This window comes from Ursus maritimus, unplaced genomic scaffold (assembly GCF_017311325.1).
Source record: "Ursus maritimus isolate PB19 unplaced genomic scaffold, ASM1731132v1 scaffold_23, whole genome shotgun sequence".
NCBI classification, from domain to species: domain Eukaryota; kingdom Metazoa; phylum Chordata; class Mammalia; order Carnivora; family Ursidae; genus Ursus; species Ursus maritimus.
In genome coordinates, this window is record NW_024424786.1 from 44,053,141 (window position 1) to 44,080,320 (window position 27,180).

Below are 27,180 nucleotides of genomic sequence, written 5' to 3' on the forward strand. Positions count from 1 at the left end.
GTGAGTGTACTTTCATGTAATTGTATCTCAATAAAATTGCTCTTGTGGGGTCTAGGTACTCAGTCGGTTAAGCATCTTGACTCTTGACTTCGGCTCAAGTCACGACCTCAGGGTTGTGGGATCAAGCTGTATGGAGCTTCATGGTGGGCGTGGAGTCTGCCTAAGATTCTCTTTCCCTCGCCCCTTTCCCCACCTCGAATAAATAAGTTTATCTAAAAAAATACCTGGTCTTAAAAAATAATTTTCAACTCACAAAGCTGTTTTGAGGGGAAAAATGAAACACCCTTTATATATATTTTTAAAAATCTCACAATGGTGCTTGATAAAGCCAGGCTGTTGCCAAATGTTAGGCCCCTACTCCCAGTTCCAATTTCCCTATTTAGCCTATAAGACCCTCCTCCTTCCCCGTCACTCAGACAAGAAATCCCCTTCCGGGGCCTTCAGTTACCTGGCTTTTTTTTTTTTTTTAAAGATTTTATTTATTTATCTGACAGAGATAGAGACAGCCAGCAAGAGGGAACACAGCAGGGGGAGTGGGAGAGGAAGAAGCAGGCCCACAGCGGAAGAGCCTGACGTGGGGCTCGATCCCGTAACGCCGGGATCACGCCCTGAGCCGCAGGCAGACGCTTAACCGCTGTGCCACCCAGGCGCCCCGGTTACCTGGCTTTTCAATCTTTTTAATCACTGTCAGATTTAGATTCCTTGTGAGCTGGTTGGAACTTTGACTTTCAGGGGCCCTATGCACTTTGTAAGCTCCTTTCCCTGGGGGAAAAAAATTATATTTTTACAAATATATTGGTATCAACATGAATACAGCAACTGCATAATATTTTCTTCACCCTAAAAGTTCAGTTTTTCTCCCGATTTTAAAACATTTTCAGAGCACCTGAGTGGCTCAGTCGATTAAGTGTCTGACTCTTGATTTCAGCTCAGGTCATGATCTTGGGGTCCTGCTAGGGCTCTGGCTCAGCGCAGTCCGCTTCCCCTCTTCGCCCCTCCCCCCACTCTAACGGGTGCACACATAAGTAAATCTTTAAGATAAAAGAATACATTTTCACGGGCCTTTGTGGTGGGCTGAATGGTGGCAGGGCGCCTGGTTGCCTCAGTCCATGGAGCATGAGACTCCGGATCTCCAGGTTGTGAGTTCAAGCCCCACCTTGGGCACAGAGATCACTTACAAACAAAATCTCTAGGGGGGAAAAAAGTTAAGTCCATGTCCTAATCCCTTATACCTGGATATTCCCTCATATGGCAAAGATGGGATTCGGTAAGGACTGGAAGAGCTCATCCTGGATTATTCCGGTGGGCCCTAAATGCAATCCCACCTCTCCTTGTAAAAGTGGGGCAGCGGGAGTTCGGGGACAGACACAGAGGTCATTGCAGTCGGTCGTAGGCAGATGGTGTGATGCAGCCGCGAGGCTGGAAAGCGCAAAAAGGGTTTCTTCTCCAGCGCAGCCTGAAGGGGTGCGGGCGGGTTCACACCTCGACTTCCCTCGTGGCCGAGACTAAGAGCGAGTTTCTGGGTCCTGGTCCCAGCCCATGGTGAGGGCGCAGCAGCCCCAGCAGGTGCGCGCTGGCTCGGGGTGTCCCGCGCCTCCCAGGGAGGGCCCCTCGGCGCGCGCTCGGCCTCTGGTGGGGACCGGAACAGGCGGCCAGCAGCGTGCGGGCTCCGGGGAACATGCGGGCTCCCAGCGCTGCGGGAGACCGGCTGCCCGCCCGCAGGCCGCACCGCACCCGCCACAAAACAAGCGCGCAGCCACCTACGCGCCACGCTGCCTGCGCCTGGACCTCACTTCCGCAGGCGCGGCACGTCTGGGGCGCTCCCTGATTCCTAGGTGAAGTCCCATTGGGCCAGGTTGGAGCACGTGTCCATGCCTGAGCCAATCAACGCCAGAGAATTGCGGGGTGCTGACTGGCTGAGGCCTGGGTCGTGGGCGGTACCCTGGCTGTAGGTGAGGATCCCTCCGAAAGTTGGACTAGAGGTGGGCACGCACGCCAGGTATAGGAAACGCAGGCGCAGAGTTGAGGTATCTGCGACCTTCCTAGTGAACGAGGGTGCCCTGAATAATTGCCCCAAGCCCCGCAGGCGCCCACCTGCTGTGTGGCTTCCGGAGGCTGGGTGCTCGGCCGGCCTCTCGGATCTCCATCTCTGCTTAAGTAAAATGGACAATATCTTACTCGGTCTCCCTGCCTCGCCAACTTTCTCCCCGTTACTGTCAACTAAGGGCCCACAGTTACTGGGCACTCCCTGCATGCCCGGCCTGGGGCTAATACCATGACATTCGGTCTTCATAGTCCAAGTTCAGGATGCAGGAGCCCGCTGCACCTCTGGGGAGACCGAGGCATGGAAACGCACGGTGGCTGTGCACCGTCCTGCGGCTAGGAGGTGGGGGAGCTAGGATGGTAGTCCGGTCCTCGGCCTCCACCGCCTTTGTGCGAAAGTACCCGTTTTTGACTTCCGTGAGTAAAATCCTCTGTGGAAGACACCACCCAAAGGACTCTTCCCTTCATTCCCCCGAGCAACTCACACCGCGCTGCACCCTCCGTAGTAATGATGGACCGGAAAACCCTTGAGTTCTTTCTCTCTGACCCCCGCTGTTCACCACGCATATCTGGTTCTTTCTCACGTCTGCGCCTCTGCTTGAATTTCTCCCTGTTCCTGGGACCTGATTTTTACATCGTTCTCCTGCTTACTTCTAAAGCCCCAGCTGAGAGCCATCTCACTGGCAACACCTCCGGAGCCTGAACTTGATGGTGCCTCAACTGTACCGAGCCTGAAACTGTATTCTGACTCCGGCCCCTCCCCACGTCCCTCCATTTTCCTTGTCTGAGCATCGATTGCAGGGCTAAGGGCATCCTTTTGTAAAGAGAGATTGCAGACTTAGAATGACAAAAGTGATTACTGGATATTCTTTCAACAGAACTCGGGGGCCTCTGATAATCATTTGATTCCATGGGCTGGGTGCCTTTCTTTTTGTCTACACTGCACCATACTTCTGAAGAAAACAGACAGCAGTGCAAATAATTCTTGTCTGTAGGTATGCAAATTAGCTGAGTTTAGTTAAATACAGTTGACTCTTGCCCTATGAATAGACTGGTTTTTGCAAATTCATCTCAGCAGTCCCTTGGCGTCTCCTTTGAAAAGCGGGAACATCTTATTGCTTCATCCATTATTAAGTTACATAAAATCTTTGACATGCGTTCATTTTACAGGTATATGTGTGTGAAAATCGCTTTATTTTTAAAAATTATCCTTTGACAACTGACATCTCCTTCCCCACCCCTAATCCATCCTTCAACCTGACAATTTAACTTTCTAAATGTCTCTTGTATCTACTCGCTTCTCTTCATCTTACCTGCTACCACAGGTTTGCCTCAGCTTGCTGTCCTAGGCTCCTACCTGGCTGTCTTACCATCTATTCCCCACATAGCAGCCAGAGGGATCTCGTTACAATTCAAACTTTATGATGCCTCTTCTCTGCTTAACTTCCTCTAAGAACTTCCCGTTTGTTTTAGAATAAAGATCAAGGTCCTTGCTGTGCCCTGCCAACCTCTACATGACCTGGCCTCATCTTACCCCACTGCCCTGCTTCATCACCATGCTTCTGCTACACTGAACTTAGGTCTTCAGTTCCTCTGCCTCAGGGCCTTTGCACATGCTGTTTCCTCTGCCTGGAAAATTCTTCCCTGCCGACCTCCTTACTTCTACTTGGCCTTCAGATCTTGGTGCAAATGTTAATTGCCCAAAGAATCCTTCTCTGATCTCCTGGGTGAGTTAAGGTCCCACATTCTCCCCAGGACAATTTCACAACACTTTTGCTTTCCTTATAGCGTCTATCTTGTTTCCTCATTATATATCTGTGCGAGTATGCCTGACTTCCCTTCTAGGCCGGAAGGTCCCTGAGGACAAGGTCCCTCTTTATTCTAACGACTTTCTATTCTTGATACATATATGGCCTTCTCTGGATGGACGATAGATGTCTGATGGATGGGTAGATGAATGAAGAGCAGATGGGTGGGTGGAGACGATGGGTGATACACCGATGGGTGGATGGATGGAAGATGTGGGTGATGGATGAAGGACGGGCAGATGGATGGATGGATGGAAGATGCGTGGTTGGGTGGGTGGAAGAGTGGAGGCTGGGTGGATGGGGGGTTGGATGGTCGGATGGGTGGCTGATGAAGATGCTCGTCCCCGGGCTGACTGGCCATTACAGTCACCGCCTGTGAGTCCACCTTGCCTGGCTCATTTTCCCTTTCTCACCCGGGGCAGTGCTAGGAATCCTAGAACTCCCCTCGGGAGCATCATCTGCCCCTGAGCGCAGGCCAAGCTGGCGCCCCCCGCGCTTACTCCGTAAGGACTCAACTTCTCTTTCGGGTCGACCCCGCAGCCCGCACACGGACGGAGCTCGCGCCTGCGCCGGCGAGGGCGCGGCCCGTGCCACGTGGGCGCGCGAGGCGGCTCCGGCCCGAGGGGCCAGCGGGCCGGATTCCCAGGGCGCCCGCAGCCAGCCGCCCACCCGGAGGGCGCGGGGCGGGGCCTCGCGGGGACCCGGATGCGGCCCCGCCCCCCGCCGCGGAACCGGAAGTGGAGCCGGGCGCCCGGGAGCAGCGGGCGCGGCGGAGCCAGGGCAGGGTGGATCGACCCCAGGCTGCGGTGAGCGAGCGCGGCTTCCTCCGGACGGGGCTCGGGGGGGGCGGCTCTTCTGCCGGCTGCCCTGGGTGCCGCCAGCCCCGGAACGGGAAGGAAGCGGCGGTCGCTGCGGTCTCGCCCGCTCTTCCGCTCGCGGTTTCGGGGGCGGCGGGGGGGCGCGGGCCGTCGCTGGGCCCCGAGAGGAGGGCTCTGGGCCCTAAGGGGGAGGAGTCCGAGGGGGAAGGTTGGGCTGCGGGGAGTAAGGGGGACCTGGGGACCAGAGGGGGGCAGGGGTCCTCAGTCTGAGTGCAGGGTGCCTGGGCCCCTAGGGGGTAGGGGGTAAGAGCCGAGGCGGAGAGACCGAGGGTCTGAGCGGGGCGGGGTCGGCCAGGGTCCGAGGGTCCGGGGAGGGAGGCCTAGGGTCGGGAAGGCCCGAGGTCGGGCGGGGTGGAGCCCTGGTCCGAAGGGCCGGGGTCTGGCGGGGAGAAGCTGGGGAAGGGCAGAGGTCGGACCGGGGTCGGGCCGGGGAGGGAGGCTTGGGGCCGGGGAAGGGACGGGGTCGGTCGGGGAGGGGCCGGGTGTTTGCGCCAAGCGGGATCCGCCGGTGACCTAGGGGCTGGGGGTCTGGGGAAAGGCCGGGGTCAGGCAGGGAGGGGCCGGGGGGTCCGAGGGCCGGGGCCGGTTGGAGCCGGTCGGGGAGGGGCCGGGGTCTTCCGGTGGCCCTCACCTACCGGGAGGTTCTGCAATCAGGTCAGTGGGAGTGCAGCCACACGCGCAGTTGCAGCTAGTAGAGGCTCTAAATTTGGAGCAGCCCCTCCTCCGGGTGTATTGGAAGTCACCAGAAAGGTTCTTTTGGGCTGTTTGTTGTGTTTCCATCTTTTGAATATTAGGGGAGTTCGATCGCCCCACTGGAGGGTCGGGAGAAGAGGGGACAGGGCTTCCCTGGACTGGAATCTGTGGATGAGTGGGGCCTCTGGGGGAGGAATCCGGTTTTCCGCTGACCGCAGCTCTGTAGGCATCCCGAATGGGCTCTCCCCTCCCGGGACCGCCCCGCCAGCGCCCCATTTGGGCTGCCTCTACTTGGTCCTGCTGTGCTTTGTCAGGGGTTAACCCCCTGGGTTCTGGCCGCATGGTCCCGCCGATATGCCCAAGGCTGGGAAGGGCTGTGCTTTGGGCGGGCCCCTGCTGTCCCTGCCCCCCTCCGACCCTGCGGTGAGTCACTGCCCCAGTGCGTAGAGGCAGCCCTGTCTGAGAAAAGCACTCCCAGATCACCAAGGAGCCGGAAGAGTCAGTCCTAAAGGCCACTTCCCGGTGTTCCAGAGTCAGAATGGAGAGGGAGGGGGCTGCAGGGTTGTTCCTGATACTTTGTCTCTCAGTGCCTACTGCCGATTTTGGGTGGGCCATTTTGATGGGCTTCTCTTTAAGGCACTTCTGAGTGGTTCTGACTGGTGATTCGGACTTTGCCGGGTGCCAGGCAGCACAGGTAGGTGCTCAGAAAGGGCGCGGTCGAAGGCCTGAGTCATTGGGAGCCCCGGGACTGCCTGGTGCTGTGAGATGCCAGTGTTCCCTGGGTGCCCGCCGGACGTGGGCTCCAGCACGGGCCTCGTCTTCCACGCTTGCCAGTGTGCAGGCTGGTGCCCCCAGCAGACCGAGGGGCAGCGTGCCCAGGCGCCAGGGGGCCTTTCTCTGCGGGATTGCGTGTGAGGAGTGGGCCTCCAGCTAGTGCCCTCTTGTTCTGTCTGTCTCTCTGCTGCGCTGGAGATCGTGACCTCAGTGGGAAGCTCATTCTGTCCTGTCGTGTCATCTAGAACTTTGTCCTGTAGAGTTTTCTGCTCTGTTTATAGGGCAGCTCACGGTGACATCGCACTTAGCGGTCTTGATGAGTACATGTGACGTTTGCAAGGAAGGTCTGTTAATGGCGAGGGGTGTTTTTTAGTAACAATTTTATTGAGATGCAGTTCACATACCATATAATTCACCCATTTGAAGGGTACAATCAGATCGTTTTTAGTATATTCACAGAGTTGTGCACCGTCATCACAGTCCATTTGAGAATAATTTGATCACCTGAAAAAGGGTCCCTGTTACCTCCTCCCAATACGAGGTAACCACAAATGTACCTTTTATCTGTCTAGATTTGCCAGTTGTGGACATTTCGTGTAGAGGAGACTGTATAGTGCATGGGTTTTTGTGTCGGTTTCTTTTCCTTAGCATGTTTCAGGAGTCATCCGTGCTGTAGCGTGTGGTCAGGCCTTCTCTCCTGTTTATTGCCAGAACATTCCATCACGTGAATGGATCACGCGTACCTGCTACATCACGTGGGCATTTGCGTGGTTTTGCTTTCTGGCCACAATGCACAGTGCGGCTGTGAGCATTCCTGTGCGAGGTTTGGTGGGGATGTAACTTTTCCTTTCTCTTGGGTCTGTCTCTGTGGGTGGGGATTGCTAGGCCACGTGGTCCCTGCGTTTAACCTTTTGAAGACCTGCCCCACCGGTACTCATTTTACTCCACACCAGCGCTGTAAGGCCGTCCTGGTTCTCCACACCGTCCTCGGATTTGGTATTGTCTGATTTTTATCTTAGCCACCCTAGGAGTGTTGTGGCAGCTCCCTTGTGGTTTTGGTTTGCATTCCGTTCATGGCTCACAGTACCTGGTATCTTTTTGTGAGCTTAGTAGCCTTTACTCATCTTTGCAGAAACGTCTGCTCCATCCTTTCCAGCTGGTTTTACAGTGTGGCTAATTGTCCTGTTCATTGTTGAGTTGTTGGAGTTTTTCTTTATTTTGGGTATATGATCTGAAAACGTTTCTCCCATTCTGGGAATTCTCCTGACTCTCTTGACGGTGTCTTTTGAAGCACAAAGATGCAAATTTTGTCCAATTGAACTGTTCTTTCCTCTTCTCACTTGTGCTTTTGGTGTCACATCTAAGAGCTGTTGCCAGATTGAAGGTGATGAAAATCTTTGCTTATGTTTTCTTGGGAGAGTTTAATAGTTTACGCTTAGAATCGAGATCTTTGACCTGTTTTGGGGTTCATTTTCGTATATGGTGTGAGGTAGGGGGCCAGAGGCATTTTCTTTGGGTCCAAAAAAATACCTTTTCAGTTATCTTTGTGATTTTTTTTTTATTTATTTAAAAATCGGAGAGGGTAATAAATTGTTGTAGATTTGAGGCTATCACTAGCTGCCGTTGGGTAGAGTTTTATAGATGCTTGCTGATTACAGTAGTAACCTCAGTCCCTAGTGTATAGTAAGCAGCCTACAGAAGTTAGGGTTTCCAGAGGGGACTGAGAAGAGAGAAGGAGTGAATAGTAGGGTCAGGAACTCAGTAGGAAATTGAGTGTAGGGAGGGCTAGATCCCTCCAGTTCCTAACGTGGCTGCATGCTGACGTAAGCGGCTCGTGCTTGTGACCGGCTTGTTCCTAGGGAACGAGGGGACAGGATTCCTCTGCTCTGTCATGTCTGGCAGTAAGTACAGTGCCGGTGGAGGCTGTTGTCACCCCGTGGGGAAGGCGGTGCGTCGGTGGCCCCTGGAGTTGGAGCCTTGATCTGCGTGCAGTAACCGTATCCGCTCATTAGAAGCGTCGCCCGCTTCTGCACTGCTCCCCGCGTCACCCCGCTTCTCATCCAGGCGGCCGTCACTGTGCAGCTTTTGTCTCCCGGCCACATCATGATCCCTTCAGAGTTTTCCTTATATTATTTTTTAAATTCACAGTAAGAGAATTTTATTATTTTTAGCAAAGTCGTAGTTTAGAATGAGCAAAAAAATGGAGACGTGTCGGGATCGTAGCCAACGGAAGACGTCTGCTAGCGATTGCAGCAGTAATTTCTGTTTGCACGGAGAAGAAACTTTATGCAGCTGTAAATCTTTTGAAACTTGCAGTTTTCTGTATTTTCTCAACGTGTCTGAAAATCGATTGAGCTTTTAGGTTAGTAAGATGCAAATCTTGCTATCCTCCTTTCAGATTTCTTTACAAAGCCTCGGGAAGCGTGGGAGGATGTCGGAGTTTCCCGAAGGGCCCCGTGCACACGAGGGTTTGCCCAGCCTGCCTGTCACGAGACATCTGAGCTTTTCACCCTTCATCTTTTTGCAGACAGAGGCACTCCCAAATGCCTGGAAATTCCTCCCTGGCTCCCCGGGCTTTCCACAGAGATTCGTGAACAGCGTTTCATCTCCAGCCGGAAAGAAAGGTTTGTGCGTGGTGAGCCTTCCAGTCTTCTCTCCCTTCGGACTGTCAAGGTGGATTCCTGAGCAGGGAAAGGAAGTGGGTGTTCTCCCTTTGGGTCTGCAGAAATAGGGACGGTAATTTTCTGGGAGGAAATTTCCTTTAGAAAGTAAAGTCAGGGGCGCCCGGCTGGCTACGTCGGAAGNGAAGAGCATGAGACTCTTGTTCTTGGGGTCTTGTGTTTGAGCCCCATGTTGGGTGTAGAGATTTCTTAGAAATAAGTAAGTCAGTCCAATTTCCAGCGTTGCCTGTGGTTTAGAAAGAGAAAGGGATTCCAGAAAACTCTGGAGTGGAGGAACAGGAAGCATGTCTGTCCTGGGAGGAGCCCTCTGGCCTCTTGTACCTGTGCTGTGGAAGCTGGGAGGAGCTGCCAGGCATGACGTGAGGAAGCACGTGCCAGTGCTTACCCTGCCCTTGAAGGAGGCTGGCTTCCAGAAGGACCACTGAAGACAGGTTCTGCTGTGTTCTCCGGAAGAGTCTACAAAAGCAACAGGCAAAGACCTTTTTCCCTTTAGCCTGCGGGGGAAACGTGGCCTCATTGGCCCTCCCCAGAGACCCAGTCCTTCTGTGTGACCATGTCCTCAGTGGTTGGAACCTCAGGCTTGAACTATGGGCAGCTCACGTCCCACAGCTGGGTGGCACCTTTCTGGGGTAGTGTGACATATGGGGCCCACTTGACTGGGAGAGGCCGACTGTGGGCAGGTTAACTTTCAGGCAGCTGTCTTTGCATTTGGAAGTGGGTGCATGGGGACAGAGCATAGCTGGTGGTTCCTCCCAGGGCTGAGGGTTTAGTCTATTTGTTCTCTAAAATCGTGTCAAAAGTGGATTACATCTGAGATATTCTTGCCGTGCTTGGGACAGCCGGACAGAGGAGAGCAAGGTTTGCGGTGGCCTTGAAGGGACGGCGTTGATCCTGCCTTACCCGGGAGCGTACTGTTCCTGCTCAGGTGACAGTGACAGGAGTCGCATCTGGGAACTTGAGAGCGTTGTGCCCTGATGCGCCCCTCCCTGCCACCTTGAATGTGGACCTGGGGCCCGGCAGAGCGGGGGAGGGGGTGGTGCGGATCTAGACCGTTGGTTTTCGGGCTTGTGAGGGGCTTCTGTCCTGTCTGAGTTCGAGCCACAGAAGGGCCCGTGTGGCAACACAGGAAGTGTCCAGTGGAGGCCTCTGTTCTGACACGTGGACGGAGCTTCTGGTTGATCGAGTTAAAATAATCTTCTAGGTGCTTCCCGGCCTAGGTGAAATTTTATCCATACTTGTGGGGAAAACCAGTCCGTTCTCAGACATCGTTTTCTCTTGAAACCCTGAAAGGTTAGATTTTACCTTTGTGGTTGGGAAAAGCCTTGTGCGGGGAAGGTCTGCAGTTCACGTCCCGGGTACTTCCCCAGGAAGGTGGTGAAGCGACCCTCTCGTCCATCACTTGAAACGTTTATTCACTCGTCAGAGTCCGAGTTAAGGAAGCCACTGTTCCGTGTCCAATAAGTACTTGAGATCAAAGTGGGTGCTCTCTTTTGTGTTCAGTTGTGGGAACACGGGCTTTACACTCGCAGAGTGGGGTGCTGTCCTGTGTGGTCAGCGCTGCTGTCACAGTGCAGGGGGACGTATTCTTAATGAAGTGAGCACACGCATGACTTCTTCATTTTCCAGAAGATGTTCTCATATGAATCGAAGCCCGAGTGTTTCTGACACGTGTTTCAGATGCCATTTGAGAACAGTGCTAGAAATGCAGGGCTGTGTTTCTTTGCTTTGTGGTGTTGTGGTCCACGCGCGGGGCTGGTGGATACCCCTCGCTGGCGTGGCGGCACGGCCCCGAGCCAGGTCGGAGTTGGGGTGCTGGGGGCGGGGAGCCTCCCGGTCGGCCTCGGGGAGCGGCCCGGCCTCCGTGACCCCGCGCACTGCTCTTTCAGATGTGGAAGGCTTCGGCAGGCCACGCCGTGTCCATCACCCAGGACGACGGGGGCGCCGATGACTGGGAGACCGACCCTGACTTCGTGGTACGAGTCAGCAGCCCGCCTTGGCTGTGCTTCTCCCGGGAGCGGCTTTCCTCCGCTGTTGCTCTCGGTCGTGTGGATCTGCTGATCGTTTCTTCTTCTTTTCAGAACGATGTGAGCGAGAAAGAGCAGAGATGGGGGGCCAAAACCGTGAAGGGGTCTGGGCACCAGGAACACATCAAGTAAGAGACTTTCTTCCTGTTGGGGTGAAAACGGTCCCCTGAAAAGCGGGCAGCAGGTCGGGCAGGGGCACTGGCCTCTGTCCCTCACACGGTCCCTCCGTTTGCTGCAGGCGCTTCGTTTTGTCTGCAGGAGACGAGTGTAGGACACGGTGACGTCCTTCTGCACGTGTGTGTGTGCGCGTGCGTGTGTGTGCTCCCATGCGCAGTGACTTCGAGTTCCCGCTGCGGACCAGTCCTTTATGTACAGTTCTAGAGTCCCTCTTCCAGCAGCGGAGCTCTCCTCGCGGTCCCCTGCGCTCTCTCTGCAAGTGGCCGGTCCCTGACACGCACTATGTCTTTGAATGCCTTAGACCCGAAACATCCTCACCCCATGATTTTTTATAATTTTACTTTTATCACTGGCCTTTGGGTCCTGGAAGCTGGATTCTAGGCACCGTGTTCTCGCGAAAAGCCCAAATAGGAGAACTGAGCGATCGCCATTGTAGGACTTCGTGGCCTTGTTCCCGACTTGGCCCTGTCTTGAGCTGTCGCCTCTCCGGGTGGTGTTTCCTCGTCAGGAAGTGTAGATAAAAGCAGCTCTTTAAAATGGGCTCAGACTTCGGCGTCGGCTGCGCTGGCTTCAGAACGTACCCTCCCGGGGCGCCTGGGTGGCACAGCGGTTAAGCGTCTGCCTTCGGCTCAGGGCGTGATCCCGGCGTTGTGGGATCGAGCCCCGCATCAGGCTCCTCGGCTATGAGCCTGCTTCTTCCTCTCCCACTCCCCCTGCTTGTGTTCCCTCTCTCGCTGGCTGTCTCTATCTCTGTCGAATAAATAAATAAAATCTTAAAAAAAAAAAAAAAAAGAACATACCCTCCCGTTCCCTGCTCGTGAAGGGCCGTCCCTGACGCACTGACCCCTGGTGGCCACGCGCCTTGCTTGGCCCCGCTGGCTCTTGGGAGGATGGAGCTGCCCTTGGCTGGGAAAGAGTCAGTGAATCATCTATGAAAGAGGGTGAAGTCTGTGGTGTGGGCGTTTTAGACACAAGTGTGTGTGCCTCCCCGATTTGCTGAGTCTGCAGAGGCCCCTGAGGGCATCGAGGGAGGGCCACGGGGCCTGCCGGGAGGGGAGCCAGCACTGTCATGGGTTCTGCTACCCCCCACCCCCCCGCAGTGGATTAAGTCACCCATTCCTCTCCTCAGTTTCTCTTTTCCCGTGGCTTTGAGACGTGTTGGCCGTCGTAGGAGCTTTCTGGTAGAGCAGCCTCTGGGATGGTTCTGGGTGCCCTGGGGTCCTTCTGGGGTGAGGACCAGTGTTCTTCCTCCTCCTGTTCCTGAGGGAGGCGGGGGGGGCGGGGCTTGTGCCACTTTGTGGTCTCCTGATGGTCGCAGCTGTAGAGGCTCCCTGACCTGCCAGGTTTTGACCACGTCCTGTGATCTGTTTGACGATCCCCAGTGTTTCAAGTAAAAAGTGGCTTTGGATGATAAATTCTGAAAGTCTTCCATGTCACATTTGAATATTTCTGGAGTATTTCAAGTAAGGGACACTGTCTAAATGTTCTGCCTCACTGTTTTGGACCAGTGTCCTCAGGGTGTCTGGGGTGGGGGACTGCTGACTTTGTTTCCCCTTCTGCCTTGGGGTGGCGCTCACAGGACTGGGTCTCCTAGTCCCATTACCTGATGAAATAGAAAATCTTTTCTCCATTTGAGAGAAAGTCCATGTTTCAGGATAGCTAGTCCAGGGGGTTTGAGATGCTAACTGTAGGTGAGCAGATTGGTTTCTTTTTCCCCTTAAACTTGACTCCTAGAGCTGCTGGAGCAGATGGGCCGGCTGGCAGAGGAGTCAGGAAAGTAGGATGAGGGCAGGGATTTGGGAGCATGGAAACACGAGATCGCAGGTTTACGAAGGTGACGTCCCCTGTCCTCATGTGTCCTCCTCGAAGGCGAGGGTGCATTTCTGCTCTGTTAGTTTGTTTTATTTTCTCTCTTCCCGTCAAGCATACACAAGCTGAGAGAGAATGTTTTTCAAGAACACCAGAGCCTCAAGGAGAAGGAACTTGAAACAGGACCAAAAGCGTCTCATGGTTACGGAGGGAAGTTCGGCGTGGAACAGGACAGGATGGACAAGGTGAGGGCACGGCCCCTTCATGCCGGTTCTAGACGAGCGCGTGGTCGGCGAGTGGGGCCTCAGACCTCCTTGGATTCAACATTTTCCGTCAGTTTGGAGCTGAGATTTGCCAAAAGTAACCCTCTGTTGATGGACCTGACTTGTGAAGTGCTTTTGCTAGTTAGAAACTCTTTTAGGATTCTCACGGTTGCCAGGGTGTGGGTCACGCGTAGGGAGACCCGGGGGGCTCTGGGCTTTGGGGGGCCCGCCCTGTGACCCAGACAGAAGCCCAGAGGCATCTTGACCACAGGTATTGGCGTGACCACTGTGCACAGTTCAGCTTGCAGCCTAACCTGGACCAGTCTGCGGACCAGAAGCAAATCCGGGAGCTCCCTTGTTTCATGCCACAGGCGAACATTCAGCCAACAGGGATGCTGACATCCCTCGTGCAGGAATGCCCTTCATACAGCAGTCTGGCGCTCCATGTAACACGGAGCCCCAGCCCACGAGGCCAGGAGAGGACACTCCTGTGAGAACAGTGGGCTCCGGGAACAGTGGGCCTCCCCTGAGCCGTCACCAGTCGGGTTGAGGCATCTGGGTACACGGTGTCAGCGTTGTTGACTGAACACATGAGCCTCTGAGAGCACTTTGCGTCTTCTCGGTCCTGAGAGCAGAGGAGCTCTGGGGGGCTGATGCTGCAGGAGAGCAGCGAGCAGGGGGCAGTGTATCGGAGCTTCTCCACTGAAAGCAGTTCTTTACGTCTCCGGACGCTCCCGTAGACACGAACTTCCCAGTCTGAGCAACGGGAGATTGTTCTGACCCGACAGGTGTCTGTCTGCCTTTATTCTGCGTAGAGGGGAAGCCATCCTTTGATAGCGAGTTCCGGTGTGTAATTCCAGACCTGTCCCCCCTCCCCGCACATGCACGGATCGGGTTCCGTGTCTGAGCTGACGTGGAATGACACTGCTGGGTCACAGTGTACCACACTGCACTGTGATGCCACGGAGTGGGTGTGGGGGGGGGGGCTGTGGGCACCCCAGACCGGGTCCAAAATTCGCCTAAGCTGGAGTTGGACCAAGGGTGAGCTGCAGGAAAGACACAGGGACGTTTCCTGGTGTGACTGTCTATCAGCAGGGAGTTGTCTGGAGTTCTCTCAGCAGGGAAAGGGGGGAGCAGAATAATCTTTGGATTCTATAAAAGCCTGGGAGCTTTCTGCAGTGCGAACAGAGAACCCCCATGTGCTGAGGACAGAGAAGCAGGCAGAAGCCTTTCCCACCCCAGACAGAGTCTGTGCACGTGGGATTGCGGGAGAAATTCATTATCAATTTGGGCCCCCCCAGGTCTGGGTTGGAAAAATGACACACTGGGGAAAATAAAGTATCAAGGAAGAGCTCGATGGCGTAACGACACGGTGCTCACTTCTGGCTTCTCTGCTGCTAGTGGGACTGCCCCTCCTGCCCTCCCAGCACCTTGGCCCCAGTCCTTTCTAGTTGAGAAGCTTCCCTGAGGACTCCCCCCTCCTACAGCCCGCAGTGGCCCTTCCCTGTGCCTTCTCCCTGTTGTCCTCTGCTCCCTCTCCACGTCCCCGCCTTTCCGTGAAGGCTCTTCGGGGCTGGCACCTGTCCTCACCTGGTGCGTGGCCGCGTACCGTGAAGATGCTCAGGGATGTCTTCGTGCCCAGGCCGCACGTCTCTGGCCGCTGTGTTAACGGTCCCCAGACGGCTCAGGGAAACTCTTGTGCCTCTTGGCTGGTGGAGTGGGCGGCGCCCCTCAGAGAGGAACGTGCTGGGGCTGCTGCTGTGGCTCGCCGGTCCTCCCTCCGTGCCTCACGCCGCACTTCGGCGAGGCTGGCTTGCAGCTCCTGGCGGCACGATTGGACCGGGTGTCAGAAGTAGCGAAGATTCCCAAACCGAGTAACTCCTACTTGTAACTTGTTCTCTCCGGAAGTTGGGAAAAGGCCTAAGGTCCCTGCGTGGAGAGTTGAGGACAGTGCGGTAGAGAGTTCCCGAGTAAGACCCATCTTGGGCGGGCACGGTTTGCCAGAGGCCTGTGGCCTGGGCAGGTGTGGCAGCCTCTGGCCTTGTCTGCGTGGCTGGCAGGCATCCTGCCCCTCGCTCCAGGTCGAGCTGGCCGTGGCCTAGGCGGCAGGCCTCCTTCCTGGTCTCCGCTGCACCCCGGAACTGGAGTGTGGTTCCAGGCGCCCAGACGGTGCCCTGCCCCGCGCTGACGTCTAATTACAAACACCACTTTGTCAATGGGGTAAATCTGTGTTGGTAAAAAAGTTTAGAAAAATTGCTGTCACTCTGGCTACACTTTTAGAAAAGTTTTCTTATAACTTCTTTCACTTCTTTCTGCTGAGATTAGTGCTGGGGGACCCCTTTGTCAGGCTGCCCCTCAGGGTTGCTCTGCCAGTGCTTTCTGGGGTGGGAGACCCCGGGGGCTGCGGGCCGTCGGCGAGTCTCTGAGCTTGTCGGTCAGTACCGACGTGGAGCAGCCTCGGGGAGGAGGCAGTATGCAGCCCCGGCGCTTGCAGGAATGCTCCACTGCTCCTTCCCCGGGGTACGGCGAGCACGGATTCCTGGGTTGCCTACGGAGGGCCCGCAGTGGTGCTGACTGTACTTCAGTTCAGCCTGAACCCGGGTGTCCTGTGAAGCCCTGGACATCTGTGGGGGTCTGTGGGGTGCTGCCCCCGTGCCCATGCCGTGTCACAGGGCCCCGCCATCCGTGGTCACTGTCCATTCTCAGAGCGGAGCTGGGTACCCGGGAGGCTGGCCAGGGCTCGGGGCTGCTCAGAGTTCGGTAGTAAATGTGTTCAGCTTTGCAGGCTGTGGGGTCTCCAGCAATTTCCTGAATTTGGTGGCTGAGTCTCAGAAGCGGCCTCAGTATGTAAATGAGCAGATGTGGCTGTGTTCCAGAAGCTTTATTTACAAAGAGCTGGGTGCCGGTGTGGCGCAGAGGCCATGGTTGGCGGGGTCGGCTGCAGACAGCAGGGCGGGCGGAGGGCGGCTGAGGCCACCTCCTTCCCCGAGGGCCGCGTGGGGACGCGGTGGTGCCTGCTCCTCCCCTGCACGGGGTGCTCACTCGGTAGACTAGTGGCTGGATGTGTGTCGTAATAAGCTCGCTGTCTGCAGCTAAGTCCGTTAGCAAGGTATTTCTGGTCCCCGTTCCCGCATCACGAGGTATGGACGTACCTCGCTTTAGCAGAGCAAGTAACTGTCACCAGCAGTCTCCGTGGGCAGGCCAGGTGTCGCAGGCCAGGTTCGGGCCGGAATTGACCTTGGGGTCCTTGCCTTGTCCCCATTGCATCCAAAGGCCCCACGTGGCAGGGTCTCTGGCGGCTCTGGGGACATCCCCTGCCGGTGTTCGCACTGCGTGAGTTTCGGGGAGGAGCCCAGCCTGGGGCCGCATGGTCCCTGCGTTGGGTTAGCCGGTGCGGCCGGCAGCTAACACCCCCCTCCGCACCCTGTTCCAGTCAGCTGTCGGCCACGAGTACCAGTCGAAGCTCTCCAAGCACTGTTCCCAGGTGGACTCCGTCCGGGGCTTCGGAGGCAAGTTTGGTGTCCAGGTGGACAGAGTTGACCAGGTGAGTGTGGCGTCATGGGAAGCAGCACCCAGGCGATCGGGCCACTCTCTCCAGACTGGGGAGTCTGCCGGGACTCTGACGGTCGCACGGGGTGCTTCTCACTCGGCACTGCGGGGTGGGCGTCCCGATGGCACGATTCCTAGGTGCACCCCCAGGCCCTGAGAGGACTGGCTGGCTGGGTTAAAGAAGTGACAACAGGAGCGTGTGAGGATCTTTGCTGTTCGCTGTAGTTGCTCCGTGTTGGTGTCCGCTCAGCAGATGGACCAGGGACAGCCTTAGATCTGCCTGAGAATGTGCCCTTGGGGACCATTTCTAGCCACCCTCCCTGCATGGACGTCCCCACGACAGGACAGTGTTCGGAGCAGATACTGCAGACCCCCGGCTCCCCGCCGGCCCCGCACGCCCATTTCCAGGACGGAGGCCTGGCGTCCAGGTGCCATTCTGGTGCTTTTGGGGCTCAGTCTGTCCTCTGATTCTCTGACCGAGGGCTGTCAACACCTTGGTTTCCCACCCAGCATTTGAGAGCCTGGACTGTGGGGTTGAATCTCAGTCTACATGCAGGCTTTGCTCCCTATTAGCCGTGGTTCTGTCTTAACTGTAAAATGGGGTGATGATGCCGGTCTCTCCCGGGGCAGTGCGTGCACATGTCCCCACCGCCCCGTTCTCGTGCCTTATGTCCGTGTTGCTCTTGGAAGAGCTCACATGGAAAGCAAGGTTACGTGTGGCAGTGGGAGTCGTCCCAGGTTGGCATCGTGGGGCTGAAATCCACAAGCGGAACTTGGTGTACAGCTTGGCCTGCACAGCCCACAGGGCCCTGGCGCACGTTTTGTGGCCCCACAAACGTGACACCAGAGCTTTGGGCACTGATTAGACCTGCACCTGGCTTAGGAAATCAGAGGTCAAAAAATAATGTGGTTTGTGTTTTTAAAAATGTCATATGTAATGTGGGTTTAGATGAACTGATTTGGAGGCATTTAAAAATGTGTTCCCCTCTTTTTGGTACCTGCAGTCTGCTGTAGGCTTCGAATACCAGGGAAAGACTGAGAAACATGCCTCACAGAGAGGTGAGCCGCGCCATGGACAGGAGGGCTGCGCCGTCTCGCCGCGCTGGGGAAGAGAGCGCTATGACCGGAGATGATTACCTGGGGAGGGCTGTGTCCCTTTGGGAGGGCCGTGCTCCCTGCACGTCCGGGTTGCATGTCACCGTGGTGCCTCCCAGGCTGCGGCAGAGGCTGCCTTTTCTCCCTCTGAGCGGCGTTGTCCCGGGAGAGTCTGCTCTCGGGGGTGGCTGCCCCAGCAGTGGGAAGCGGGGCCCTTAGATCACTGGTGCTTCACTGTGCGTGTGGTCCTCACCCCGCGCTGGCTGACCTTCGTCATGCCAGTGTCTTAAAGCCTTTTTTGAAAACAGAAGCAGGTCACTTTCTCAAAGCGCTTGATGCGTTTTTTGCGCGCGGGTTTGCGTCTGCGTCTTGCGTGTCATCCATGGCTCCGGGAGCAGGCACTTTGTCCATTTGGCTTGGTGCGGACCTTCCCCGTCCCTTCGGGAAGGGATGAGCTACACAGCTGGCTTTGTTCGGACGGGACCGCAGCTCATGTGTGCCGTTGGGAAAGACGCTCCCATCTCGCGGTTGCCGGAGAACGTGCTGGAGACGGAGTCTGGGGTCACTCATGCGGGGGCCTTGGCGGGCGGTTTAAACCGTGTGCTTGATCTCTTGCTGAGTCCTGTCTCCAACATGTTTTTGTCTTGATCGGTTGAAGAGCCGAAGTGACAGTTGAACCCGTCACCAGGCCTCTTCTGCCCTGTCTCCGCAGACTACTCGAGCGGCTTTGGTGGCAAGTATGGCGTGCAGGCCGACCGCGTGGACAAGAGCGCCGTGGGCTTCGACTACCAGGGCAAGACGGAGAAGCACGAATCGCAGAAAGGTCGGGCCGCCAGGAGCACCGCTCCTCCCCGCGTGGGGCCTGCCCTCCCCGTCTGTCCCACACGCACAGACATCTGTCCGCACCAGGGGGTTTTCGCCCCCGTGCCAGGCGGCCCATGGGACACTCATGCAGGAGTGCAACTGCTGGGTCATAGGGTAGCTGTGTGTTCAACTGTTTGACGAAATGTTTTCCTGAGTGGCTGCCCCGGCTTGCGTTCCCACCAACAGTGTGAGACGGTTCCCCTTTCTCGTCGTTCTCACCACCGTCAGACATGCTTATCTCATGGTCTTCTTTGGAATGCAGTGAGGATGAGACGATTGCTGAAATCCGTTGCTCTTGCTGCCCTCACGTTTCTGTTGTTACATATCAAGTGATACTTTCCAGTGTCTCCCGTGTTAGTGATCTTACAGTGCGCCCGAAAGGTTTTTGGTTTGCGTTGGTTTGTTTTTAATTGGGCGATGAGAACACGTTCTCAGATGAGCTCACTGATTGTGTTGCTGGTGTATAAACAGTACTTCTCTTGCGTGTAGATTACTCCAAGGGCTTCGGCGGCAAGTACGGCATCGACAAGGACAAGGTGGACAAGAGTGCCGTGGGCTTCGAATACCAGGGCAAGACGGAGAAGCACGAGTCGCAGAAAGGTGCCTCCCCTTTCTCCTCTCCTCTTGCCGGCAGCTGGTAGCATGATGAGTGTTGGCCAGAACAGAAAGGGAGAGCATCACCAGGAACCTCTGAAGTAGATGCCTCTTTTTAATTAAATACCACACTTTGAATTAGCAAGTTCACAAACACCGCTGTTAAATGAAGAAGCCACATCCTGACATGTCTTTGGCCCCGGCACCCCAGCAGTTGCCTGTAATTATGGCCACGTGTCACATGTCTGTGTTGTAAACGGGGAGACCGTGGCGGCTTGGAGCGTCGTACTTGGGGTCCTCTTGGTGCTCACGGCGCCAAGCCTTAGATCAGGCTGCTTCCCAGACGTTCTTGGGGAGGCCCTCTTCCTGCGGGAAGAGAGATGGAGTTAGCAGGTTGTGTGTGTCTGACTGTATTAGGAATGTGCTCCCCGTGCTCCCCGCTAACTCTAGACTGTGGCCTTTTCTTGTGCGTATAGACTATGTGAAAGGGTTTGGAGGAAAGTTCGGTGTACAGACAGACAGACAAGACAAATGTGCTCTTGGCTGGGATCACCAGGAGAAGTTACAGCTGCACGAATCCCAAAAAGGTACATTTATTATGCCTATTCCTGCTTGAGATCATTCCAGAAGTTAGTTTGTTCTGTCCACAGGTCCACCAATGTGCTGTGTTTTTGCTACATTTCTGTCATGTGTCATTTTCTCTCCACTGTTTGGGGTTGTCCTGTGCCTGCCACAGTTTTGAAACCCTCCCCCCCCAGCTACTGTAGCGATGAGCCCTCCTCCCCCTGGGAGCTGCTGCGAAGGGGGCGCCATGCCCACCTGTGCTCCCAGGAGCGTCCTGGGAGTGCCACTTTCTCCCCGCATGTGTGTCCCCGTTGATAAAGTGTGCCGCGGGGCGCTGCCTCCGCTCGGGAGCGTGCTCATGGCAGAAAGAACACCGTCCCTGGGGCCTGGGCTGTGGGATGGGGTGGGGTAGGGCCCCTTCGCGTGTGCCCCGGCCTCGCACTCGCCCTTGCGGCCAGCACACTGGGAAGCGGGGCAGACGCGCGGGGCCCCGTGATACTGTGTACAACGGGTCTCTCTCTTCACACGCACAGAGATGCACTCTCGTGTCTGCGGTGCGGGTAGGATCCCGAAAGGAAGCCTCAAAGCATGGAGTGCTTTTTCTGAATCATTTCACGTGCAGTTCCTAACCTGTTTTCAGATCTCGGCTGAAGTGTTAGGAGTTGCGGTGTGTCCTGCAGCCTTGGGGCTGGCTTGGGCCCGTCTGTGAGCCCGGGAGCCGGCCCCAGCGCCTGCGCTCCGCCGAGCTCTGCTGTCTGGAAGTGATGTATTGGACGCTTGCCCTTGGGAATCCGATTCTAACCAAACCGTGTTTCCTGTCCCGGTCTTCCCTGCTGTTGCTTGTGGATTTTCAGATTATAAGGCCGGTTTCGGAGGCAGATTCGGTGTTCAGTCCGGGAGGCAGGACTCCTGTGCTGTGGGATTTGATTACAAGGAGAGGCTGGCCAAGCACGGGTCCCAGCAAGGCACAGTCGCTCAGCAGCACCACCCCCGCCGGTGCAGCCACCTCTAGCACGGACTTCAGGGGCTCAGCCTTCCGAGTTAGCCGCTGTTGCTTGTCAGGGGCTCGTGGGTGTGTTTGACCCGGTTTTACGCTGGAGTGACTCTGACTTGCACCGCTTTCCGCCCCTCTGCCCTTTAGAACTTGTGCGTGGTGGGATGGGTAGTTGCAGGGTAACGTCCTCCTAACCCCGTAACATGACTAGGTTCGGGGGGGGGGGCTGTCTTTGGTCTCCCAGCAACCTTCTCCAGGAGCTCTTGCTGCTGACCATGACCGCTGGGAGTCACCCAGTGAGCTCCTTGGTTCCGTCTGGCCCCGAGCCTTCGACCAGAGGCGAGGTGGCCGTGAGGGGCACAGGGCAGGCATGTTTTGTGTGGTTTCTGTGTTTCCCTTGTGGTGTCTTTGCGTGGGGGGATGTTTTCTGTCTGTTTTTGTTTTTTGGGTGACACCATCTACGTATAACTTCTTCACACAGAGCCGGTAGTATGTGCACAAAACTGAAAAGAAACGGGGAATTTCTAGGTGTAGATATTGGGAATCTGGCCAATGCATTTTCCTTCTTTAATTACCGTCCAAACTTCCAGTACAGCTGGAAAAGGAGCGATGGCGGGAGCAGAGTTCAGGCGTCCGGTGCCAGGGTCTCAGAGGGGCAGGAGCACGCACTCGGGTCCATCTGGCAGACGGCACGGGGACGGCCTTGGCTCTCTCCGTGGCCACAGTGCTGCATGACAGCGTGACTGCCACATAGATCTGTGTTGCTGGGACATAAGTACTCGGCCAATAGAATTTCCCCATGGAATCGTTTTTTCTCTTAAGAAGCAAGAGAAGCCTGCGTTGAGCCTCGTCTTAGCGCTCAGTAGAGCAGGACACAGGAAGGGACGCGCCGGTCAGCTGTTGCCGGGCGGAAGACTGGGCTCTTGAAGCGGTGCATTCCCCGGCCCGTGCTGCGGCCTCCTCGCCCTCACTGCCTGCCAGCCCGCTCCTGGCACCCTTTCTGTCCCTCGGGAGAACGCGGGAAAGCATGCACACACCTCTTTCCTGCCTCGCACCTGCCTGCGTACTGAATACCATCGGTAGAAACAGAACTCGCCTTGCAAGTAAAGACACATCGTTTGGCGGTTCTCATTCCTTTTTGCGCTGGGTGCATTTTCTTGGGCTGTTTCTGGATCTGTCTGCATGCCCCTGCTGGCCGCCCTGTGCTGGTCCTCGACCTCAGAGTAAGTGTTGTGTTGTGCCCCATTTCAGACTACTCCAAAGGATTCGGCGGGAAATATGGGGTGCAGAAGGATCGGATGGATAAGGTGAGTATTTCCAATCCAGGGCCGAGTATTTTCTGCTGATAGGTTTGGGAGTTTATGGAGCTCTTGCTGTGTGCTGCTCCGGGGCTGGTCTCTGGTGGGTGTTGGCTCACATGTTCAGAAGGACGGACGCTTGAGCGGTGCCTCCCGTGTGCCAGGCCTCACCTCGTGTGCCAGGGGGTCCTGTCCTGGGCTGCGCATAGCCGTGTGGTGAGGCAGAGGATACCATCCATGCCCGTCTTATAGTTGGTCCCCGGCCAGGCAGGGCACCAGGCAGTGCCCATGCTTGGCCACCATGCCACGCCACGCCAGGGCGTGTGGCTGGACCATCGTTGGAACCTGGACACTTAGACTCTAGGCCAACACGACAGCCCAAGAGCATGTGGCTCTCTGAATTCAGCTTAGTAGTAAACCAAATTGGAAATTGGGTTCCTTGGTCACACGGGCCACGGTAGAAGAGCCCACTGGCCACGTGTGGGTGCTGGCTGCCATGTTGGAATATGCTCTCGCTGTGGAAGGCCCCTGGCACCGTGTTCGTCTAGAGCCAGAGCCTAAGCGCTGGGCCGTGTCTTACAGCGCTCCCCTTGAGATAGCTTGTTCCTCTCGCCAGGGACTTTTGTCTCTTCCAATGGCTTCAGAGTCTCGGCGGGTTAGTCTTAAGCACGTGTCGGATGGCTGTGCTCCCCGTTTATGGCCCATCTCCATCAGCATGGTGGGCTTCTGAGCTCCACACTGGGGACTGGGAGCGGCTCCATCCCCTCCGATCAGCTGAACAAAGGCCGTCCAGCCCAGTCCTGTGCCTGGCCCCTGGTCACCGATGGCAGGGCCGGTCCTCCCGTAGTCCTGCTTCCTTTGGGCTCACAGCTGGCCACACAGACATCATCACCCACAGGACCCCAGGGACCCCAGCACGTGACCGTGTGTGGACCCTTGGAGCGAGTGGCAGGGCACAGGCTTGGAAAGGTGTGGGGACTACGCGGGTTCCGGTAAATGTGCACAAGGGGTTCAGAGCCAAGCAGTGACACGAGGTTGTCGCTGAGAGAGGTGGGGTCTCTGGGACTTGGGTCTGCAGTAGTCCCTGGGGGTGAGGGAAATGGGTGGGAGGTGTCCCGCAGGCTGGACCAGGGGACGGCGCAGAGTCCCTGTTGAGTAGCAGCAGAGGGAGAGGGTTCTGGTCAGGGAGGAGCAGGTAGGGCGCGGTGCAGAGAGAGCACAGCCGGGGCAGAAGTCCCCAGGGTGGTGGCAGAGACGACCCTGAGCAGCATTCCGGAGAACTGGCTGGACGAGGCCATCACGCCTTGGAGCAGCGGGGAGCAGTCGGGGGGGTGCAGACACCCGCTTCCCTCAAGGCTGCAGGGGGTCGGGGGGGCGTTTGAGACTGTTCCGGGGTTCGCTCTTGGCGTACATCGTGCGGGTCTGAGCAGATGGCGACGACACCGTCCCCCGGTGCAGCATCGTATGGGGCAGTCTTACCACCCTGACAGCCTCCTGCGTCGGCAGAGAGGCGGGTGTGAGGCCTCTGGGCACTCTCGGCCGTTCTTCTGGAAGCTGCAGGCAGGCTCCCACACTCGGGTGAGGTCAAAGCCCCTGCAGGCTGCAAGGATGAGGGAAGGTGCTCCCCTCATTTTCCCGCTTCTGTCTTGGTAGAACGCTTCCACGTTCGAGGATGTTGCCCAGGTGGCCCCTGCTTATCAGAAGACTGTCCCCGTCGAGGCAGGTAAGTTACGGCCGACCCCAGGGCCTTGGTTTTCCTGGGATGAACTTGCGCGCCGTGCGGTGTTCCCGTCGTGGGCACAGCATGAGCTGGGAGCAGTGGAGAACACCCTTGTTCTGCTCACTTCGGGGAGGGGGTTTCGCCGTGCCGCGACGGAAGGCCTGCGTGTCCCCGCGGAAGCACGTGGGCTCTTTCCGACGTCGCGTGTTGCGGCGCTCTGGCAGTGGATGGTCTGTGGGGGGTGCCTCCCAAAGCAGAGCCGGGCCGGCCTCCCAACCACAAGGGCCCCCCACACTGCCGGGGACTGGGTTCTGGGGGGCTCTAGTGCCTGCAGACCCCCAGCTGGCCAGTGGGGCCAGGCAGGCGCGCTGTGATGGGAGAGATATGTTGCTCGCCTGTGCGGAAGCCAAAGTAGCTGCTGTCGCCCTTTCTGTCTGCGGGCCCTGCACCAGGCTGCCCCCAGACAAGGCGCCCCCCACCCGCTTCTGCCATGGGGGCCACACCCTGAGGAGTATTGCTGAGTGGGGGAAAGTGCTTGGAATGTGGTAAATGGACAGTAGGAGGCAGACGGTCCCCATTGTTTCCTGTGGACGCCCAGGTCCGCGGTTCCCGGACTTGGGGGTCTGGGGACATTTCAACACTCAAAGGGATCGTTTGTGGGGCTTGTGTGTCTTGATCTTTGCTGTAGTGGGATTAAAACACAATTAAGATTTTATTCACTTAAAAACAACAAAACATCACATGTTAACATAATACTACTACTTACGGAAAAAATAACCACATTTTTGAAGCAAAGCCTGTGCAGAAGCGTGGCATTGCTTGGCGTTGTCTATAAATGTCCTTAGTCAAAGACCTTTATTCTTAAGCTGCTTCTGCGTTCGATCTATTGTGGTAAATGACGTTTAGGAAGGAAATCTGGACTCCAGCGTCTCGGGTCACTGCGGATATTCCTCAGCAACCCTGCACTCGGACACCCAGTGGTTTCCCAGTGCTCTCGGAGGGTCGTCTCCCTTACAAGCGCATGGTTCTGGATCACGCGTTGGACGTTTGCAGGGTGCTAGACCGTTGACCGTTGAGTTAAGCCGAACTTCCAAGTGTTGTGTTTTTCCTTCTGCAGTCCCCCCGGTGACATTCATTCACGGTACCGTCAGTCTTACCAGAGTCCTTACGTGGAACTGGGGAGCTGTCATGCTCAGAGCAGATACAAGTTTTCCACAATTCTGATTTTTCTTGAAAGCTTGAATTTTCCCATTGACAACAGATAACTGATGTTTTTCTTGACACGATAGACAGAGTTTATTCATTTTAGAGAGAATGTCTGCCAGATACCAAAGGTGCACACCATACTTGGCCAGTTGTCTCGGGGCAAAGTGATGTTCCGTGAACACTGAGCTCAGCCCGCAGCTCAGCACGACGGTTCTCCTTGAGACGACCGCACACGGCCCCGTCGGCCGCAGGAGGTTGGCAGGTGTGGGCTCGGGGCTTGAGGTCCACACAACGTCAGAGCCTAGTGCGGTGCCGTCAAGGGCGTCGTTAGGGAAAATGATGTGCTCCCATCCTGAGTGTGCGCTGGGGAAGAATGCAGGGCCGTTTGGAATAGAAAGTACTCCAGATTCTGGGCTCCCACCGCCCGGCAGCACGTGCATGAGCTGGAGGCGCGGCGGCGGGCGGGCTGAGCCGGCTGCTGGGGGCGCCGCTGGCTCCTGGGGGGGTGGGTAGGCCGCCCTGGCACAGGGTCGGGGGGATGCGCCGCTGCTCTGACGCCTGGCGTGCATCTCTCCTCCCCTCTGTAGCGAACAGCAGAACAAGCAACATTAGAGCCAACTTTGAAAACCTGGCGAAGGAGAAGGAGCAGGAGGACAGGCGGAAGGCTGAAGCGGAGAAGGCCCAGAGGATGGCCAAGGAGAGACAGGAGCAGGAGGAGGCCCGGAGGCAGCTGCACGTGAGTGTGCCTTCTGGGCCCGTGGTCCAGAAGGTTCTCTGTGGAAAACGTTTGGAACTGTAGTTGGAGGCTTTGCTGTTAGGGACCGTAACTCTTAGCCACATACGTGGTGGAGCCTTTGACCGCCGGTACTGGCCGGTCAGCCATGCAGCTCCCGTGCCCTGGTGACTCCCGAACCCGCCCGCCTCTGAAATCCTCCTTCCGCGGAGCCCCGGGCCCCACATGTGCCTGGCGGTCTCTGTCCTGACCTGGAGCCCTCTGGAACCCCCTTCTCCCTGGGGAGAGGGCTAGAGTACAGAGGGGACTCCCTGTGAAGGAGCAGTGCCGCTCTCTGCTTTGCTGACTCCTGCTTCTCTCTGCACCTGCGTCTGCTGTGTGTGCGCGTCTCTGTCTCCGACAGGCCAGAGGAGGTGGGAACAGGGGCTGCGGGAGGAGAGCCGAGGCCTGGGCGTGTTCCTTCCTCGGCCTTCCCCGTGGCTCTGGTCTCCACCTGATCACCTGCTGACCAGGCAGCCTGCGCCCAGCAGTTCCCCGGGCCGGACGGCTCTGCACGCCTCTCTCGGGGGAGTTAGGAAGCCGAATCAGAGGTCAAGCCCGTGAAGTTCTTCCGTAAACCGGAAAGCTTTGTTCCACGCTGTAGACGTCTCCTCCCCAAAATCAGTACTTAGGGCTCAGAGAACCCCCTTCGAGGGGGAATGGAGAGTGAGGACATAAACGTGCCGCGAGCACCAGAGACACGTATTAAATGCGCCCTGATGGTGGTTTCATCACACGCAGACAAGGAACAAGTTTGTGTAATGACCTTTTACGATTCCGTGGTTGCTGGAAACTTTTGAATTAAGGAGCTTATAGGTTAGGTTTTCTTGGTTGTTCAACTCACGAATATGCACGTGATACGGCATTTTTCCTGACATCCTGGTCTTGTCACATACTTGTGCCCTCCTCATCTCGGGCGTGCACGTTGTAGTGGCCGAGTCCCGTCTGCATCCGGTCGGTGCAGGAGGAGTGGGCGGCTTGCGGAGGGCTGTCGCCGTGTTCTGTCAGGCACCGCCGTGTCTTCCTGTCCCTTCCGCCATGTCGTCTTCCGCTTCCAGCCCTTGCCCCATGCCTCTGCCGGTCCCCGAGAGCCACTCCCCACTCTGTCCTCATTCCAGAGTCTTTTGGGCCGTGGGGCGCTCCTGTGGGCGGGTGGGCAGGGCTTCACGAATCTGCACGCGCTTGACTCTCAGGTCCTGCTGGCTCGCTGGGAGAAGTTACTCTCTGTGGCCAGCGGCTGTGAGAGGGGCTGTCACAGGTCCTTCTTGTAGGACAGCCCAGGTGGCAATGGCAGCCCGGGTTTCTGGCCGAGCCTGTGGAGCCCAGCCCAGACTGGACATGCGCCGCCCCCCCCCCCCCCCCCCCCCCCCCCCC

General features: G+C 56.7%; 1 protein-coding gene across 5 annotated transcripts in view; it reads left to right on the top strand.

Moving 5' to 3' along the window:
* The first annotated feature begins 4,573 nt into the window (after positions 1 to 4,573).
* CTTN (cortactin) overlaps positions 4,574 to 27,180 on the top strand; it is a 29,003-nt gene continuing 6,396 nt past the window's right edge. Inside the window, exons 1-14 of one of the 5 annotated variants that reach the window (XM_040639597.1) lie at positions 4,574 to 4,657; positions 8,724 to 8,820; positions 10,764 to 10,850; positions 10,956 to 11,029; positions 13,003 to 13,132; positions 16,584 to 16,694; positions 17,704 to 17,758; positions 18,507 to 18,617; positions 19,148 to 19,258; positions 19,729 to 19,839; positions 20,671 to 20,781; positions 22,062 to 22,117; positions 23,762 to 23,831; positions 25,622 to 25,770. In XM_040639597.1, coding sequence (XP_040495531.1) covers positions 10,764 to 10,850; positions 10,956 to 11,029; positions 13,003 to 13,132; positions 16,584 to 16,694; positions 17,704 to 17,758; positions 18,507 to 18,617; positions 19,148 to 19,258; positions 19,729 to 19,839; positions 20,671 to 20,781; positions 22,062 to 22,117; positions 23,762 to 23,831; positions 25,622 to 25,770 — 1,176 coding nt within the window. In that variant the 5' untranslated portion in view covers positions 4,574 to 4,657; positions 8,724 to 8,820. Of the gene's footprint in view, positions 4,658 to 5,991; positions 6,117 to 8,723; positions 8,832 to 10,763; positions 10,851 to 10,955; positions 11,030 to 13,002; positions 13,133 to 16,583; positions 16,695 to 17,703; positions 17,759 to 18,506; positions 18,618 to 19,147; positions 19,259 to 19,728; positions 19,840 to 20,670; positions 20,782 to 22,061; positions 22,118 to 23,761; positions 23,832 to 25,621; positions 25,771 to 27,180 lie in introns of those variants that run through there. The other 4 variants (XM_040639601.1, XM_040639600.1, XM_040639598.1 and 1 more) reach the window with 4 other exon arrangements.